Below are 20,106 nucleotides of genomic sequence, written 5' to 3' on the forward strand. Positions count from 1 at the left end.
GTAGTAGTGTCAGGAGTTTATCCACTATCCATGGCTCCAGGAAACCTAGAGAGTCTAGATTTGAAATTCTGTTCTATTTCCCCTCTTCTCATCAAGATTCTTTGGAATCTTTGCTCAAAGTGTTCTGCAATGGTAACTGAACACCATCCAGTTCTTCTGGTCTCATGGCAAAGAAGGCAGTCATTCTTGGAGGCAATTAGCCCCCCACTCTGCATCTTCTTCACATTCCTGATTCTTTTTTGTTGTTGTTGTTGCTTCTGGTGATAGAGACTAATCGATGACTGCTAGATGTTGTAGGATTTGCTAATCTCAAGGTCATCAATTCATAACCACCTCAAAATTCCAGTCTTGGAAACCCGTAAAGGCATTTCTGCCCTGTAGCATCATTATGAGTCAGACTCAACCCAGTGGCAATGAGTGAAAGTTTGAGAAAACTTGTGGGGTCCAAGCATGATGCAATGAACTAGGTGGTAGAACAGAAGCACTAAGCATGTTAATTAGTTGGAATGTCCTCTGAAACTATGACCCCCAAACCTCTAAGCCAGTGGTTCTCAACCTTCCTCATGTTTAAACCCTTTAATTCAGTTTTTCATGTTGTGGTGACCCCCCCATCATAAAATTATTTTCATTGCTACTTCATAACTGTAATTTTGCTACTGTTAATGAATCAGGCAACCCTTGTGAAAGGGTCGTTCAACTCACAAAGGGGTCACGCTGAGAACCACTGCCCTAAACCAATGAACCAAAAACTTGAGATTTTTTGAATGTACATAAACAATCTCAGAAGTTGTTCTTCTTTCTTTTAAAATTGATAGTCTTAAATCACTCATCTTTTGCCTATTCAGTTTTTATCAATCATTTCATCCCACCCTTCATGAGAGTTTTTAATAACTCATACGTGTCATTTTCCTCTGCCGTTCTGCCCCTGGTAACCCCTAATAAACTTTGCCTTTTGTCTTTTTATGTATGTACTTTTATGTAAATAGGCCCAATATTTATCCTTTGTGATTAGCTTATTTAGGTAAGCATAATGTCTTCCAATGCTCTCTACTTTATAGCATATATCAAGACTTTATTTCTCTTACTGGTTGAATACTAAATGGGGGGGGGGGTGTTTAAAAAGTTTTGCACATGCTGAATGCAAAATTAGTGCATAAGCAAATGTCATGAATAAAGCGGATGGTGCCCAGCTATAAAAAAATATAGCATCTGGTGTCTTAAAGGCTTGAAGATAAACAAGTGGCCATTTAGCTCAGAAGCAACAAAGCCCACATGGGAGAAGCACACCAGCCTGTGTGATCATGAGGTGTAGATGAAATCAGGTATCAGGCATCTAAGACCCAGAACAAAACCATACCCAATGTGAATGAGGAGGGGTGGGGGCAGCATGGAGTGGAAACCCAATGCCCATCTGTAGACAATTGGACATATCCTCACAGAGGGGTAGCAGGGAAGAGATGAGCCCATCAGGGTGCACTAGAGCACCAATGAAACACACAACTTTCCTCTCGTTCTTTGGTGCTTCCTCCCCCAAACTATCATGACCTCAATTCTACCTTACAAGTCGAATTAGACCAGAAGATGCACACTGCTACAGATAAGAGCCCTCAACACAGGGATTCCAGGATAGAAAAACCCCTTGGGGCCAACAATGAGAGTAGAGATAGCAGGAGGATTAGGAGAGGGTAGAGGGAGAAAGGGGAAATCAATCACAAAAAAATCAATTTATAACCCCCTCCCAGGGGGAAGAACAACAGAAAAGTGGGGGAAGGGTGATGGATGATGATGTAAGATATGAAAATAATCTATAACTTATCAAGGGTTCATGAGGGAGGGGGCTGGCGAGGGAGGAGGAAGAAATGGGGAGCTGATATCAGAGGTTCAAGTGGAAAGAGAATGCTTTGAAAATGATGATGGCAGCATATGTGCAGATGTGCTTGACACAATGGATAAATGTATGAATTGTGATAAGAGTTGTAAGAGCCCCCAGTAAAAGTACTTAAATAAATAGAATATAACAGTAATGACAAAAAAGAGTTGTACAATCATCACCAAAATCAATTCTAGAACATTTTCTTCTTCCTTGTACACATTGTTATTTGTGTAATTAATTTTTTATTAATTGTGGCAAAAAATATACAACAAAACAATCTCCACTTCTACATGTATAATTCATTGTCACTGATTATACACTTTGTGTTATACAGCTATTCCAAATTTTTCTACTACCATTAATATAAACTCATTGCCCCCTACGCAGCAACTCCTTTTTCACCCGTAGTCAGCATTGATCAAGTTGGGTTTCTTTTCTTTTTTATTTTAGTAGTTTTTTTGATAGAGTATTCATATGTGATATACTTCCATAGTTAAATCACTTTTTAAAAGAGTTGTATATACATCACCACAGTTAGTTCTAATGTTCCCTCCCCTCTCCTGCTTTCATTGTTTGCTCCCGCATGTCCCTGATAAATCATTGCATCTCCTCCCCATGTCCCTCCCCATGTCCCTGATAAATCATTGCATCAGTTATTGTCTCGATGTACCTACTCCTTCTGTGCTTCACAAATGGGAAACCCAACAGAAACAATAAAAAAGAAAATGGCAAGGAGAAAAAATAATAATATTAGTATAAGGATAAAAAATACAAATAAAGAGTAAGAAAGAAAAGACCACCTCAATTCTTAGACAGACAGAGCAGAAATTTCTGTCGTGGAACAAGTGAGAAATACTTGAGCCTTGAGCAAATTCAGGTTGGGTCAAGAGGGAGATCAACTGACCAAGTATCATATTATACCATGATTTGATACACCATAATCAAGTTTACAATAATCTCTGTCTTCTAGTAAAGCTGTCTGAATCCCTCGCCTGTGGCCAGAGGCGATTAGCCAGAGGTTTAATTTGACTATAAACTCCACAGATGGATTTTGGGCTCCCACTGTCCATCCAGATTACGTGTTCACTATTTAACTCTGATATTTTCCCCTTCATCATATTTGGATTTTGTTATCATCTTTAGATCACACAGGCTGGTATACTCCTTCGATGTGAACTTAGTTGAACGCTCACTTAGATGACTGCTTGTTTAAAAACAAGTCTGTAAGATCCCTGACATTATTCCAATTGATAGCTGGGCACTATCTGCTTTTGTCACCAAACTTTACTATAGCACCCTTATCTCCAGTGATTTTTTTCATGAAAGTGAATATTGAGCAGGGCCATTATATAAGAACTAACTGCTCTTGGATTAGGGCTAGAATTATGGGGTGCGGGGGCTAGAATCCATCTGCTTTCCCTTGAGTTATGAACGACTCTGGTTTATTTTGGTGGTTATGTGATGACCAAACCCCCCCCCACAAAAACCTAACAAGAACAACAACAACAAAACTGAACAAACAAAAGGCAGAAAAATAACAGAAAAGAAAAACATTGTCAGTCATTCCTCTAGGGTATAAGGTGAATACATTGATAACATCAATAATTTATCCAATGACATAGCCTTGATACTGTTGATATGAGTTTATGTGAGTATAATCCAACTGCAAGCTGCAATCCATGTGTTGTTGTTTTATACAGATTGAATTCTTAATTGATCAAACTGTTTACAGTGAGCATGGAGGTTGGTGCTAGGGGAAATTTTTCCTGTATAATTTCTTACAAGTGCAGATCCTTGCCTATCAGACTAAAAAATGTCATCTAAATACAGGGGAGCATTGAGGTATTAAACATATGGTGGTTCTGGTGCCCTTTCATTGGATACCACTAAGCCAGGGGTCACACCTGTGTCCAATAGCCACCATTTCAACAGTATTGGGGTAGCCACTCTTTGTTTCCTGTACCATCAGTCTTTCAGCACTAAGTTCAAGGGTAGAGGTAGTTTTGAGGTAGGACCCAGTTCATTCAGTCAGGCTTCTATGATGGGTCCTTCTGGTGTACCCCTATGAGGCTGCTATGTTGTCTGTCAGGCGAGCACCTAAGGTCATCATAGTCACTATGACATAGTGCTTAGTCCGTGGTAGGGTTAAGGAGAGTTGGGTAGAACCATATTCATAGTGTCTTCCCAGGAACAGAAAATCAGGGTTATTCTCCCCTTAGGTTCTCCACATTTATTATTTATTTACTTGCAGCCCCCCCCCCTTACAATTATTGTTTGTCATCTCTTCCCGATGTGATGTTGCTCTTCCGCATTTACCCCACCATACCCACCAACAGAAATATCAGTGCCTCCTCTGAACTGTAGAAGCTCCCCTATCCTGGTCTGGACTTGATTTCCCGGTAAGGTTCTCCTCTCATTCCTGGGAGGGCCTGTTGACTTGTTGCAGCCTTGTCTCAGTGTTGTATAGCCTCAAGTGGGTGGTTTTTCCCTTCCTCCTCTTCTTGAGGGAGTGAACCTAATCAATGTGAGGTCTTTTCTTTCGAGGAGATTCTTATGAATGACACATAAGAGGGACTTTCTACCTTTTTGTTTGGGAATTAGTCTCTAAGATTTGTTTAATTGGGGTTTCTCCTTATAGTAGTGAATTCATACAATACTTGTCCTTTTGTAATTGACTAACTTCACTCAGCATAATGGTTTCCAGGTCTTTCCATGTCCTGCGGTGTTTCATGTTTCCATTACTATTTTTTTGGGATGCATAGTATTCCATCGTGTGTATGTATGTACCATAGTTTCTTTATCCATTCTCCCACTTTTGGGCTTTTGGGTTGTTTCGTTTCTTGCTGTTATGAACTGTGCTGCTATAAACATGTGGGAGCATACATACACTTGTGTTTCTTTGGCATGTATGTTTAATAGTGGTATTGCTAGATCATGAGGTTTCAATTCCCACTTGCTTTAAGTATCACCATATTAATTTCCCTCAGCACCATTTTGAAGTTTTCTTTCCCCCACTGAATATAAGTAGTATCCTTATCAAAGATCAGTTGACCATAGACATACGGGTTCATTTCTAGACTCTCAATTCTAATCCACTGATCTTTGTGCCTGTTATACCAGAGTCAGCCTGTTTTGATTACATTAGCTGTGTAAAACGTAATCACTGCCATCAAGGTGATTCCATGTTTGGTGAATAAGAACATGTTTAGTGCTTCATTATCAACCCTAGATAGGGTTTCTGAGACAATGAATCTTCATGGGAGCAATCAGCTTCACCTTTCTGCCAAAGAACAGCAGGTGGGTTTAAACTACTAATTTATGGTTAGCAGCCTAACAACCCACAATGCCACCAATGCCCCTTTTGCAGCTGAACGAACAGTATATTTTAAAATCAGGAAGTGGGTATCTTCTTACTTTGGTCTATATTAGCATTGTTTTAGCTATTAGAGAGTCTCGTCATTTTGTATAAAGCTGGGTTATTTTTCTTTCAAACTTCTGTAAAAAATGGTTTTGGATCTGAGTTCTGGTGGCACAGTAGTTAAATAATTTGATTACTAACCAAATAATAGATGATTCAAACAGTCATTTTCCTGTAGAAAGATGTGACTTTCTCTGCCTCTGCAAAGATTTCCTATGGGCAGGTCTGGCTTGTTCTCTATTAAAATCAACCTGATGACAATGAGTTTGGTTTGGGTTTTGATTTTGAATCCATAGATTGCTTTGGGTATATTGACCCCATACAATAAAAACATTTCCAGTACAGGATCCAAGGAATGCCTTTTCATTTATATAAATTTTCTCTAATGTCTATAAGCAAGATTTTATCATTTTCATTGTATAAGCCTTTTATGTCTCTGGGAAGGTTTATTCTTAGGAATTTTGTTCTCTTAGTTACTACTCTACAAAGAATTCTCTTCCTAAGTTTCACGTTTCTCATCACTAGTGTACAGAAAGAAGCTCAGTAGGTTTTTGTTTGTTGACCTTGTACATTTTTTAATAAGCCCTAGAAGTTTTCTTGTGGACTTTTAGAGATTTTTCTCTATATAAGATCATATCACCCACAAGTAGAGGTATTTTATTTCTTATTTTCCAATGTGGATACCTTTTATTTCCTTCTTATTCTGATTAGGACTTCTAGTAAGTACTGAATCAAAGTTGTGAGAACAGACCCCTTTTTTTGTTTCTAATTTCAAGGAAGGAAACTTTTTTCTCCATTAACTATAATGTTGGATTTTGACTTTTTATATATTCCCTTAATCATATTAAAGACTTTATTTCTATTTCCATTTTCTTGAATATTTTGATCAAGAAAGGGTGTTGAATTTTATGGTCTAGAGATCATCTTCGTTTCCTTTGTTCTATTGGTGTGATGTGTTGTGCTTATTGAATTTCTAATATTGAATCATCCCTGGAATAGATCTTACATGGCCATGGTGTATAACACTTATTAACATGCCTTGGATTCTGTTATTAATATTTTGTTGAGGGTGTTTTCATCTATATTTAAAAGAGATAATAGCTTGTAGTTTTCTTTCTTTTTTTAATATGTGGTGGCCTATGTGGTTTGGATATCAGGATAATATTTGCTTCATAGAATTAATTAGGGAGTATTTCTACTTTCTCTTTCTTTCAGAAGAGTTTAAACAATGTCGGTGTCAATTCTTGTCATAAATGTTTTATAGAATTCCCCAGTGAAGTCTTCTGGCCCAGGACTTGTTTAGGTTAGAGGCGTTTTGATTATTCATTCAGTTCTTGGTTTGTTATGGATCTATTGAGACTTTCTATTTCCTCTTAAGCCAGTTTGAGTAGGCTGTGTGGTTCTAAGAATTTTAAAATTTCATCTAGGTTATCCAGTTTGTTGACATACAGTTATTCATAATGTCATAATTCTGTTGGATCAGTTGTAATGTTGGCTCTTTAATTTTAAATTTTGGTTATTAACCTTTCTTCCTTTTATTTGTTACACTAGGTAAATTTCTGACAACATATCAATCTTTTCAAAGAACCAACTTTTGGTTTTATTGATTCTCACAACTTTTTAATTTTATTTATTTCCACACTGATCTTTTTTATTTGCTTTCTTCTGGTAGGTTTTGGCCTGGTTTGTGGAGTTGTTAAGTTATGCTCCCAATTTGAGATCTTTATTCTTGTTTCATATAGGCACTAAGTTTTTTTTAAAAAACATTTTATTATGGGCTCATACAACTCTTATCACAATCTATATATATACATACATCAATTGTATAAAGCACATCTGTACATTCTTTGCCCTAATCATTTTCTTTTTTTGTTTTTTACATTTTATAGGGACTCACACAACTCTTATTACAATCCATACATGTACATACATCAATTGTATAAAGCACATCTATACATTCCCCGCCCCAATCATTCTCAAAGCATTTGCTCTCCACTTAAGCCCTTTGCATCAGGTCCTCTTTTTTTCCCCCTCCCTCCCTGTTCCCCCCTCCCAATGTGCCCTTGTTAATTTATACATAGTTATTTTGTCATATCTTGCCCTATCCAGAGTCTCCCTCCCCCCCTTCTCTGCTGTCCATCTCCCAGTCAGGAGGTCACACGTGGACCCCTGTAATCAGTTCCCCCTTTCCAACCCACTCGCCCTCCACTCTCCCAGCATCGCCCCTCACACCCCTGGTCCTGAAGGTATCATCCACCCTGGATTCCCTGTGCCTCCAGCCCCCATATGCACCAGTGTACAACTTCTGCCCTATCCAGCCCTGCAAGGTAGAATTCGGATCATGGTAGTTGGGGGAGGAAGCATCCAGGACCCGGGGGAAAGCTGTGTTCTTCATCGGTACTACCTTGCACCCTCATTGACCCATCCCCTCTCCTGAACCTCTCTGTGAGGGGATCTCCATTGGCCGACACTTGGGCCTTGGGTCTCCACTCTGCACGTCCCCCTTCATTCAATATGGTATATATATATATATATATATATATATATATACACACACACACATATATATCTTTTTTTTTTTGCATGATGTCTTTATACCTGGTCCCTTTGGCACCTCGTGATTGCACTGGCCGGTGTGCTTCTTCCATATGGGCTCTTTTGCTTCTGAGCTAGATGGCCGCTTGTTCACCTTTAAGCCTTTAAGACCCCAGACACTATCTCTTTTGATAGCCGGGCACCATCAGCTTTCTTCACCACATTTGCTTATGCACCCATTTGTCTTCAGCGATCCTATCATGGAGGTGTGCAGTCTATGATATGATTTTTTGTTCTTTGATGCCTGATAACTGATCCCTTTGGGACCACGCGATCACACAGGCTAACTGATCCCTTTGGGACCACGCGATCACACAGGCTGGTGTGTTCTTCCATGTGGACTTTGTTGCTTCTGAGCTAGATGGCCGCTTGTTTATCTTCAAGCCTTTAAGACCCCAGTCACTATCTCTTTTGATAGCCGGGCACCATCAGCTTTCTTCACCACATTTACTTGTTCACCCACTTTGGCTCCAGCCGTTGTGTCGGGAGAGTGAGCATCATAGAGTTCCAATTTAATAAAAGAAAGTATTCATGCATTGAGGGTGTGTTTGAGTAGAGGCCCAAGGTCTTTCCGCCACCTTAATACTTAACCTATAAATATAGACACATCGATCTATTTCCCCATCCTCCTATGTATATTTGCATGTACATGTCTTTGTCTAGACCTCCATAAATTAGGCACTAAGTTTTTTACCCTAAGTTTCTGTCTGAATACTGTTGCTGCAGCCCAGAAGTATTGGTGTGTTGTGCTTCATTTTTTAGACTGTAAAAAATTTGTCATTTTGCTTTCAATATTTTTCTGTGACCCATTTGTAGTTTAATAGCGCATCAATTAATTTCCATGTGTTTGTGATTTTAAGTTTTATTTCTTCATGTCTAGCTTCACTCTTTTAGGGCCTGAGAAAATTCTTTGATTTCTTTTTTAACCTGTGAAAATTTATCAAGACTTGCTATATGACCACCTAGTGTGTGTTCTATCCTGGAAAATAATCTATGTGCTCTCAGTCGATCTATGTGCTGTTTTTTTTTGGTGGAATATAATATATATGTTTTCTAAGTCTAGTTTATTTATGCTGTGATTGGGTCTTCTCTTTCTCTGTTGACCTTTTTCTAGATGTTCTGTCCAATATTGAAAGTGATGCACTGAAGTCTCCAACTATTACAATAGTTCTCTTTCTCTCTTCAAGTCTGTCAGTGTTTGCTTTATATATTTCAGTGCCACGAAGTTTGGTGCATATATTTATGATTATAAAACCTGTAATTCTTAATGGAAGTAGAAAGTCCAATTTTATTTCTGTGGAGCAGCTAGTGGTTTCGAACTGCTTACCTTGAGGTTAGCAGCCCAATGCATAACCATGCCATCAGGGCTCTTACATAATGATAAGGGCCCCCCTGGCTGCCCCCTCCCCCCCCAAAAATCAAGATGAAACCACATACGCAGTTCTTCTGTGTCCTATAGGGTCATGATAAGTCAGAATTGATTCGATTGCAGTGAGTTTGGTTTTATGGCTATATAATGTTCATCTTTATCTCCTGTGACATATTTTATCTTAGAGTCCATGTTGGTATCAAGATTACCACTCCAACTCCCTTTTGATTATGATTTGCATGGAATTCTTCTCCTCCCCCACCAGTCTTTCACTTTCAACCTATTAGTGCTTAAGGTTTAAGAGATGTCTCTTGTAAATGATATACAGTAGCATCATGTTATTTTTATTCATGTACCATTCTCTCCTTTTAATTGGTGCTTATAATCCATTTAAATTCATTGTAATTACTGATAAGTGACTTTAGCCATTATTTAGTTTTTCTTTTGCATACTGCAAGCCTTCCTTCTCTTTGTCTTCTAGTACTTTTTGTTTAGTACTTGCTAATTTCTTAGTATTTACTACTTGCTTTGCTGTAGTACTGCAAATTTTTTGTAGCGAGACTTTTGGGTTTCTTCTTCCTTCCATTTTCTGGTATGCTTTCAAGTGTATTTCCTCAGTAGTTACCTTGGATATTAAATTTAGCAGCTTATATTTACAATATTCTAGGGTAGGTAGCTACCAACTTAACTTAAGCGGTTACAGGTAATTCCAGATCTATATCATTCATCTCTGCCTTTTATTGTTATCACTATGTCTTAATATTTTATGTGCCCTGTACTATAAGTTTATCCTTGTCTTTTATATATCTGTTACTAAAAATTATGAAGAATAAAACATTTAGAAATATCAAACATCAATACCTTATTATTAGCCCTTATATTGCCCATGCATTTCTTTTCATTAGGGATCTTTCTTTTTATGTATACCTTTGAATTACTTAAAAGGGAATAGAACTTTTATTTTTAACTTCTATATTTATTCACATTTTTAATGATCATGTATTACTAATATATATTTATAAATCATTTTATTAGGGTTCTTACAGTTCTTAGAACAATCCATATATCAATTGTGTAAAGCACATTTGTACATATGTTGATACCATCATTTTCAAAACCTTTTCTTCCTACTTAAACCCTTGGTATCAGTTACACTTTCCCCACCCTTACCCACCCTCCCTCATGAACTTTTGGTACATTATAGATTACTATTATTTTCATATCTTACACCATTCACTGTCTCATTTCACCCACATTTCTGTTGTTCATCCCCTTTTGGGGGAGGGATGGCATTAAATGTTGATCATTGCCAACATCTCTCCCTTTCTTCCCTTTTTCTCCCACCCTCATGGTATCCCTACTCCCATTACTGTTACTGGGGAGTTTATCTGTCCTGGATTCCATGTGCTGAGAGCTCTTATCTCTACCAATGTACATGTTTCAGTTTAGCCCGATAGTGGGTAATATTTTTTACTGTTCTTTTAAGTATGAGACTACTGATGTGGTGGATAGTTAGAGCCACTTTTTTTTGCCTTGTCTATACATTTCTGAATTAAAATAAAATACATATTCTATATCAAAGTGAGGTGATACTGGGGACATCTAATATTTTCTACGGTCACAAGGAGAAGGAGAGAAAATCAAGATCAAAACAACCCAAAGTTGAATCCTCTGAGGGTGGAAGTCAGTCATGGCTCCTTTCTTTAACCTTCTTACCAGCTCTTAACAACAGCTGTCATGCTTGTGACCTTTCCTTCTTGGGTGAGTTCAAGAATTTGCTTTAATGGCTACATGAAGTTTATAGTCCATATTTACAACAGTGGAGTTAATTAAGGAAGCAACACATTCAAAATCAGGAATGACTTCTGATACAGGGCAGCTTCATTCCATTGCTTATGCCTGCAGACAGCTACTCTTCTTGGCCCCTGGGCCTCTAGGCCTCTCTTGCTGGCCTCTGATTTTGAAAAGGTGCAAAGCTCTTTTGCTCCACTGAAAAGTTCCCAGAGGTACCAAACTCTAGTCAGAAGGTTTCTGCCTGAAGATACCCAGCTCTCTCATTTCTTTGGTCAACAAACCTGCTGTAGCCGAATTGCTCCATGGTCTGGGAAGCCCATTGCACCGTCTCATGTCAGTTTGCTAATTCTGCTGCTGCTTTTTCTCTGCCATTTTGCACTGTCTAGAGTTTTATAGCTGTTTATCTCCCAAGTTAGGAGTTGAAGGTTCTCAGCACAGGGACCCCACCCCCAGAGGATAGACACTAGCTCCATGTCTTCTTGATGGTAACGAGGTCCTCATACTATTTTTTAACATGCTTTTGTTTAGTTAGTTATTATTGAGAATATACACAGCAAAACATATGCCAATAAAACCTTTCCCACATGTACAATTCATTGACATTGGCTACATTCTCTAATTGGTACAGCCACTCTCCTTCTCTTCTGAGTTGATCCTTCCCTTTTAAAGTAAACTCACTACTCCCTGAGGTTCCTATTTAATTTTTTGGGTTTTGATTGTCATTCTCATCCCTTAAATTTTTTTCCTAAAAGAGCATCCGGTAGCTAGTTTATTGTGCCAACCTGACCGATAAACACATGTGGGGTTAATTGAAGGACAGAAGGATAATTGCCTGGCCTTTCTAGTTCTTGGGTCTCTTGTTTTCTGATGGTCAGACCAGGGTGCAGCTGCCTTAATAGTTCCCTGCTTCAGCTGGCAAGGCTCACTTCCTGTGAGACATCCCCAAGGAGAAGCCACATGGACCTACCCTGATGCAGCCCTGGGTGCTGGAGCAGCCATTTGGAGACCTCTGCCAGCGCTGAGATGCTTACACATTCACTGACTCGGCTTCCCCCTGCAGTCGGCATCATTGCATCTGTTTTGTGAGATGGAGGAGGACTTTGTATATTGGTGTTGAACATATGGGTTAATGTTGGACTTTGGGGCTTGGGCAGCACTGGGTTGGGATGTTTTCTTGAATGCACACTTGGCCTTATATAAAACTCTCTCTTATACATGAGTGTTTTTGTGAATTTGTTTCTTTAAAGTACCCAGACTAACACAGAGCATAATGCTTTTAAGTAGACTAAGCTACCATTTTTGGTAGACATATGTTTAACTTTGAGAAACTGTTGAACTTTAGTGATACATACCATGTAATCTAACTGAATTATTTTCTGCCTCAAAGATTCCTGTCTCTTCTTGAGTGTGCTTCTGCTTTGAATCTTTTGCCCAGGGTCCACACTCACTCCCCTCTGCCTATGGTGTTCAGATGATTATTCACATTTTAAAAGTTTTTAACCAGTCACCCTGTTGGTGGCCCCCTCAGTCTTCTCTTGGTGTGACCCATACATAAATGGTCTTTTTCTTTGTAGCACTCTCCTTCTTCCAACACCTCTTAGACCCCTACCCACCTACCTGCCCACTCATCAACTCTCCTCCCTGCCATCCCACCAATTTCATCACAACTATTTTTCAGGAATCTTCTCAGCTTTTGATTCAGCTATGCTTGCTTCCAAACACTCGCTTATTTTTGTCTTTTCTGTCTTCCCTCTCCTCCTGTGGTTCTAACTTTATTTAAAGTGGGGAGGGGATATAGGCATGTATACTTAATTTACCATCTTAATCTAATTTCCTTTCTTTCAAACGTGAACTTTTAGAATTCTAGGCCAGGCGGCCTTATGAGTTCACACGTAAACATTCCTCTTTCAATTCCAAATTCATTGTAGGGACAGAGAAAATATCTTAAGATACTAAAATCATGTCATCATTCTCAAGAATACACAGTTTCTGAGGCCAGCGGTGGCTTGAGTTAAATTAGCATACTTACCGAACTTTGAGGCTAGATGCAGCTCTGAAGTGATTAGAATCAACTCTTGCAGATTAGAGGGTATTTTTTGTGAATGGTTGAGTGCTGGAGCCAAACTCCTATTTGAAAATGATTTCAGATGGGACTCTTCCGTCATGGAGATCGGTGTGTGTGTGTGTGTGTGTGTGTGTGTGTGTGTGTGTGTGTGTGTGTGTGGCCAATAGGAGGGAATGAAGATACTGGACTGTTGTTGTCGGGTGGTTCTGATCCATAGCTTCCCTATGCATAAAAGAACAAACACTGCCTATTTCTTTGTCATCCTCACAAGTCTTCTTATGCTTGAGCCCATTGTTTCAGCCACTTTGTCATTAGAAAACCTAATTATAGACTTTAGTAACTGGAAACATAACTTTTCCTCTAACAGAGGCTTTGGGGGAGGGAGAAATAAGAAAGCTCACAAACCATAAAATAAGCTCTCAATTCAGATGGACTTGCACACTAATATACAGCAGCACAGAAGAAAAACTCATCAGAAAGCATCATAACAAATGCCTAAAGTTGTAGAGTTGGATGAAATTTGAAACAGATGAATTTTAAAGCTATTAAAATATAATTTAAAGGTGATTTAAAATCTTTAAAGATAAGAAACAAAGTAGTGTCATCCATGGAAAAACAAATATTATAAAATTATAAAGCATCAACTGAAAAAATAAAAACACAACCCAAACCCACAAGTGTCGAGTCTAATTCATATTGACCCTATAAAGGGGTTCTGAGGCTGTAAATCTTTACAAGAGCAGATAGCTTCATCTTTCTCCCATGAAGTGGCTGGTGGGCTTGAACTGTTGACCTTGTGGTTAATAGTACTAATGCTTATCCAACAGCACTAAATAGTTAAAACTCAAAAATTAAAAAAAATTTAAAAACGCGATGTGTGAAATACTTTTCATAGCTTGTAAAAGAAGTATGTACATGTTTTAGAAAGTGGTGATGATGTAGAAGATTAAAATAGAAGTCATTGTAGTATCCCACTAATAACATTAACCACTATCAACATTTTAAATGTATATTCTTCTTACTTTCTAAGGTGCAAATAAAGGCTCATACTCTAGACCTGCATAATTTTTTCATTAATATGCATCTTTTCTTATTGAGTTTTCTACCCACTTAAAAATGCACATTACTATATGTATAGATAAGTTATGATTTATTGAAACAATATGTTTTCAACATTGCTGTACCGAGTATCTTACTTTTTTTTTCTTTTTAAAAAATGCTCTCTCTCTAAATATAAAAGTAAACCAAGGCATCCCTGTGTGGTGCCAGTGGCTACGTGCTCTACTCTTTACCTAAAGGTTAGAGGTTCAGACCTACCTAGAGGCTCCTTGGATAGCAGCCATAGCCTTGAAAGCCCTATGAAGTTGTTCTACTCTGTACACAGGGGACCACCATGAATTGGAATTTACTCAATGACAATGAACAACACCAAAACGACATCATAATAATAAATAGATTACACATAAACAAAATAATCAGGCAAATATCACTAATTGACTCATAGCCATGAAGTTAGTTCCAACTCAGAATGAGACCCTATAGGACAAGGTAGAACTATCCCCATGAGTTTCTGAGACTAACTCGTGTGTATGTGTGTGGCCAACAATTTTATTGGCATATAATTCACATACCATACAATTCAATAGTTCAATCACATCAAGAATATTTCTTCAATCATCACAATCAGTTTTAGAACATTTTCTTTAATCTTGTACTCATCATTTTTAGCTCCCCAGAGATTATAACTCCTTAAGGGAGTAGCAAGCTTCCTCTTTCTCCTTTGAAGTGCATGGTGGTTTCTAAATGCTGACCCAGTGGTTAGCAGCCCAATGCATAACCCACTATGCCTCAGAGGCTCCTATCACTAATTATAGTCATCATATTAAACATCTTATTATATAATCTCTTCTTTCCATTTATGAGTAGTTTTTCATATAAAATAAGGATCTTAATCCTGTATAGAACACTTACTTGGCTACAGTGATTGCTCGCATAAATCACTTTACTACCCACCATTGTATGACAGTAAATTTTGTTTTATTTCACTCTTATGAACATTTCTCTCAATGTTAGGACATTGTTATAATAATAGCATTATTCATAATATTAAGACTTTATTAATATATGGTTATTTTGATTTTTCAACAGGTGTTTGCTTATGACCACTGTTTCTGGTCTATGGATGAATCTGTCAGAGAAAAATATGCAGGTAATTGAGGGCTGTATCTATTAACTACTGATAATATAGAAGAAGCATTGTAATTTTTTCCATAAAATATGTATTTTTATAACCTTAAACACTAGAGATACCTTTCTTTAATCCTTGCTGTTACAGTTTTACATGGATTGGGAAATGGGAGCTCCCAGTGTGCTATTCTTGGTGTAAGATGACAAAGTTAGATTAGTGGATTAATAGAATAGAATACAGAAGTTGATTGGACATTTTTTAGTTTAAAAGATTTTATGTGGGATAGGGGGATGTAGGGAGTAAGGAAGTGGTGTTAACTAACTCAGGGACAAGGGAACAACATGGGATCCAAATTGGTGGTGAGGGAGGAGTGGCAGGCCTGGTAGGGAATGATCAAGGGTAAGGTAACGTAAAGAAGAGGTATAGCTATAACCCAGGTGGGGACAGAGCATGATAGTGGGGCAGGAAGAAAGTCAAGGGAAGTAGAGGAAAGAGCTAGGAGGCAAAGGGAACTTATATAGGTCTAGACAAAGACATGTACATGCAAATATATATATGAGGATGGGGAAATAGATCTATGTGTCTGTATTTATAGGTTTAGTATTAAGGTGGCGGAAGGACCTTGGGCCTCTACTCAAGCACTCCCTCAATGCATGAATACTTTCTTTTGTTAAATTGGCATTCTATGATGCTCACCCTCGCGACACAACTGCTGAAGCCAAAGGGGGTGAACAAGTAAATGTGGTGAAGAAAGCTGATGGTGCCCGGCTATCAAAAGAGATAGCGTCTGGGGTCTTAAAGGCTTGAAGATAAACAAGCGGCCATCTAGTTCAGAAGCAACAAAACCCACATGGAAGAACACACTAGCCTGTGTGATCACATGGTTCCGAAGGGATCAGTTATCAGGTATCAAAGAGCAAAAAATCATATCATTGGCTGCACACCTCCAAGATACGATCGCCGAGGACAAATGGGTGCATAAGCAAATGTGGTGAAGAAAGCTGATGGTGCCTGGCTATAGTGTCTGGGGTCTTAAAGGCTTGAAGGTGAACAAGTGGTCATCTAGCTCAGAAGCAACATATCCTACATGGAAGAAGCACACCAGCCTGTGTGATCATGAGGTGTCAAAGCGATCAGGTATAAGGTATCAAAAACAAACAAACAAGCAAAAACCTTACCATAGTGAATGAAGGGAGAAATGCAGAGTGGAGACCCAAAGCCCATTTGTCGGCCACTGGAGATCCCCCTACATAGGGGTCTAGGGGAGGAGTCAGTCAGGGTGCCATGTAGCACCGATGAAGAATACAGCTTTCCTCCAGTTCCTAAATGTTTCCTTCCCCGCAACTATCATGATCCGAATTCTACCTTGCAAGTCTGGATAGAGCAAAAGATGTACACTGGTGCAGATAGGAGCTGGAGGCACAGGGAATCCAGGGTGGATGATACCTTCAGGACCAGGGGTGTGAGGGGCGATACTGTGGGAGAGTGAATGGGTTGGAAAGGGGGAACCCATTACAAGGACCTAATGTGACCTCCTTCTTGGGGATGGACACAGAAAAGGGGGTGAAGGTAGATGCCAGATAGGGCAAGATATGACAAAATAATAATTTATAAATTATCAAGGGCTCATGAGGAAGGAAGGAGCGGGGAGGAGGGCGAAAAAAGAGGACCTGATGCAAAGGGCTTAAGTGGAGAGCAAATGCTTTGAAAATGATTAGGGCAAATGATGTACAGATGTGCTTTATACAATTGATGTATGTGTATGTATGGATTGTGATAGGAGTTGTATGAGTTCCTCATAAAATTATATGTAATTTTGGCTAAAAGTATATTTTCTTTTGTCTCTCTCTTGCCTTCCTTTCTTCCATCTATGATTTTTAGGTCAAGATGATGTTTTTAACTGCCTTGGGGAGAATATCCTTCAGAATGCTTTTGATGGCTACAATGCTTGTATCTTTGCCTATGGACAGACTGGTAATGTTTAATTAAGTAGAATAACATAAGCCAATAACTTACTTATTTTTTATAAATTACTTTCAATGAAGATAAATGAAATCATGTTTTCTGAATTAAATGATACAGATTTTTTATTTTGATTTTTAGAAAGTCATTACAGGTGAGATGGAATTAGACAATAAGTTTTAAAGATACGTATATTAAAATTAGGATTAGGTTCCCTTTTTTAATGTAACATTTTCAGAAGACATTGATAAGCCTTTTTATTTTTTCCCCTTCCTATGCATTACAGAGTTATGACTATTGAACATATTACTCACCCTACCCAATATATGTTTCATTTAAGAGTAAAGATCACAACTGAAAAAATACTAAAAGGAACATATTTATTAGCATCTTAATAGTTGTCATGGAGAAGGAACATTTTGACTTCTGTAATTTTGTGGTTAAAAGAAAAATTTTTAATGTCAATTAGATACTTTTTAAGAGTATATCAAGCTTTTTCATGTAGATGCTTATGGTATTTTCTAAAGACAATATTGCATCATGGTTATAGATCATGGACTTTAGCACTAGCACATTCTAGTTTCTGCCCTTTTTTGACACTGTCTAGCTATGAAACTAGAACAAATGACTTAACCTGCTTGCATCTCAATATCCTTATCTGTGCAAGGAGGAGGAGAATCACTATCAAGTTGATTCTGACTCATGCAACTTTATAGGTATCAGAATACAATCATTCTTCAAAGATTTCCAAGGGTTTATATTTCTTCTCTCTTTTAAAGAAACATTTTAGTATTAATTAGGTATGGGGATTTTACATGTCAGTTAATTTTTTGAATTTATTGCTTTAAATGCCTTATTAAACTAAGGCCTAATTTTTCAGAATAAAATTGTCAGGGCTTTCTTCTAAGGAGAGTCAGGATGAATTTGAATCTCCAACCTTTTGATTAGCAGCTGAGCACATTAATGATTTTTATCAACCAGTGACATTGTGGATAATTAAAGCCTTTTTGTTTAGAGTCATTACAATGAATTAATGTTTGACTACTTTTAAAAGGCCTGGTAAATAGCAAGTTGTGAATACTTGTTAACTGTATTTTGAATATTTCATTAATTGCTACTGATTTATTATCAGCAAGGAATGTGTAGTTATGTGCTTAAACTTTCAGGGAGTTAATAATAACTATAATTTTCATATTTTAGGATCTGGAAAATCTTATACCATGATGGGCACAGGTGACCAACCTGGATTAATCCCAAGACTTTGCAGTGGCCTCTTTGAACGAACTCAGAAAGAGGAAAATGAAGAGCAGAGTTTTAAAGTAGAAGTTTCCTACATGGAAATTTATAATGAAAAAGTTAGAGACCTTCTTGATCCCAAAGGGTAAAATATTTTGAAACTTAATGTATTAACATTATAGACCAGAACCAATTTATCTAATTGATTTAAGTGAATCTTTTATATTGAATCTAATTATTCTCTGGGCTTTTGAAATTAAAGCTCAGAAGAGAGAGAAGCTTAGGGCCCTGAGAGTGGCTGAGCAGCCTGTATTTGTGTTGTACCGCCTGTCTCATGTTTCGTTCCAGAGCTACAAACAAAAAGTACAAGTATGTAATGGAAAGGAAGTTATTTAATATCAGAGTAATGGGTTGCCTTACACAATTAGTTGTTTGTTTTTTCTTGTTTTTGACCCAAGAAATTTTAGGTAGAATTTAGGTGCTTGTTTGTAGGCTTTGAAACAAGGGGTGGGTGGTGGGTGAGACACAAGCAGGATATGAAAACAACTTTAGCATAGTCCATTTAACAATTTTCCAGAAAATACACATCCACAAATTTCATGACTTAGCCTTTGAAAGAGAAGATAGCTCAGTAGGAGTATTGGAAAGCTTTCAGAAAGGCTGTTTGAATCTTCAGTCATTAATTAACCCAATGAGGAAGATGAGGGGTTCTGTGAGTTCAGATTTTGTGAAAGTGCATTGATGTTGACAAAGAAGCAGGGATAATAACCATAGGAGACTGGCATATGGATATTTAAATATTACAGAAGTTAAAGAAACAAGTGAACTGACACTTATAAAAACCATTGAAGACAACAAGAGAATGGTTGTATTTGGATGAAGAAGATGACCAAGGAAAGATAATTTTAGAGACTGAATCATAATGACTCTCAAGAAGAGACTTCTCAAGTCCTAGTTGGCATTTATTTCTTTGATAAAGAATAATCTTTAGCCATTTCATAAATAATTTGAATTAACAGTCATTTATTGAGTGATTATTACATGCCAGATACTTCAAGGCACTGAAAGCTCACAATAAAGGTAAAATGAGAATTTGGAGGATAGTATGCATGGAGGTTAAAATAGGGAATAAAAGGAATCCAAAAGAAAGTAGATTATGACTTAGGTAGTCACATCTTACTATTTTGCCATTGTATTTTTGCCCCCTCTACCTAAAAGTCCTTTTTTAAAAATTTGGTCAGGGGAGGCAGGAGGGAGTACCTTTACTTCTGTAAAAACCATCATTTTCTTTGAGATCCATCCCTCACTTACTCTTTCCTCCAAAATTTGCTCTCTTTGGTATGCAAGTTTTTATCTTGGTTTTTATCTGCATAGTAGGTAGTGGTCTCATACAGTCTTTGTTTGTTTGTGATTGACTTAACCTCACTCAACATAATATTCTCCAGGTCCATCCACATTTTTTTTTGGTAGCGATGCATACATAGTATGCCATTATGTATATGTATCATAGTTTCTTCATCTACTCTTCTCCTTATGGGCAGTTGGCTGTTTCCAACTTCTTGCTATTGTGAACAGTACTGTGATGAACATGGACATGTGTATGTCT

At 37.8% G+C, this 20,106-nt stretch overlaps 1 protein-coding gene across 1 annotated transcript in view; it reads left to right on the forward strand.

Annotated features, from left to right (window-relative positions):
* The window catches only part of KIF13B (kinesin family member 13B), a 267,948-nt gene that overhangs the window by 76,263 nt on the left and 171,579 nt on the right, over positions 1-20,106 (forward strand). The window contains exons 4-6 of the mRNA XM_075556442.1: positions 15,263-15,323; positions 17,184-17,276; positions 18,465-18,645. Coding sequence (XP_075412557.1) covers positions 15,263-15,323; positions 17,184-17,276; positions 18,465-18,645 — 335 coding nt within the window. The remainder of the gene's footprint in view (positions 1-15,262; positions 15,324-17,183; positions 17,277-18,464; positions 18,646-20,106) is intronic.

This window comes from Tenrec ecaudatus, chromosome 8 (assembly GCF_050624435.1).
Source record: "Tenrec ecaudatus isolate mTenEca1 chromosome 8, mTenEca1.hap1, whole genome shotgun sequence".
In the NCBI taxonomy this organism is placed as follows: domain Eukaryota; kingdom Metazoa; phylum Chordata; class Mammalia; order Afrosoricida; family Tenrecidae; genus Tenrec; species Tenrec ecaudatus.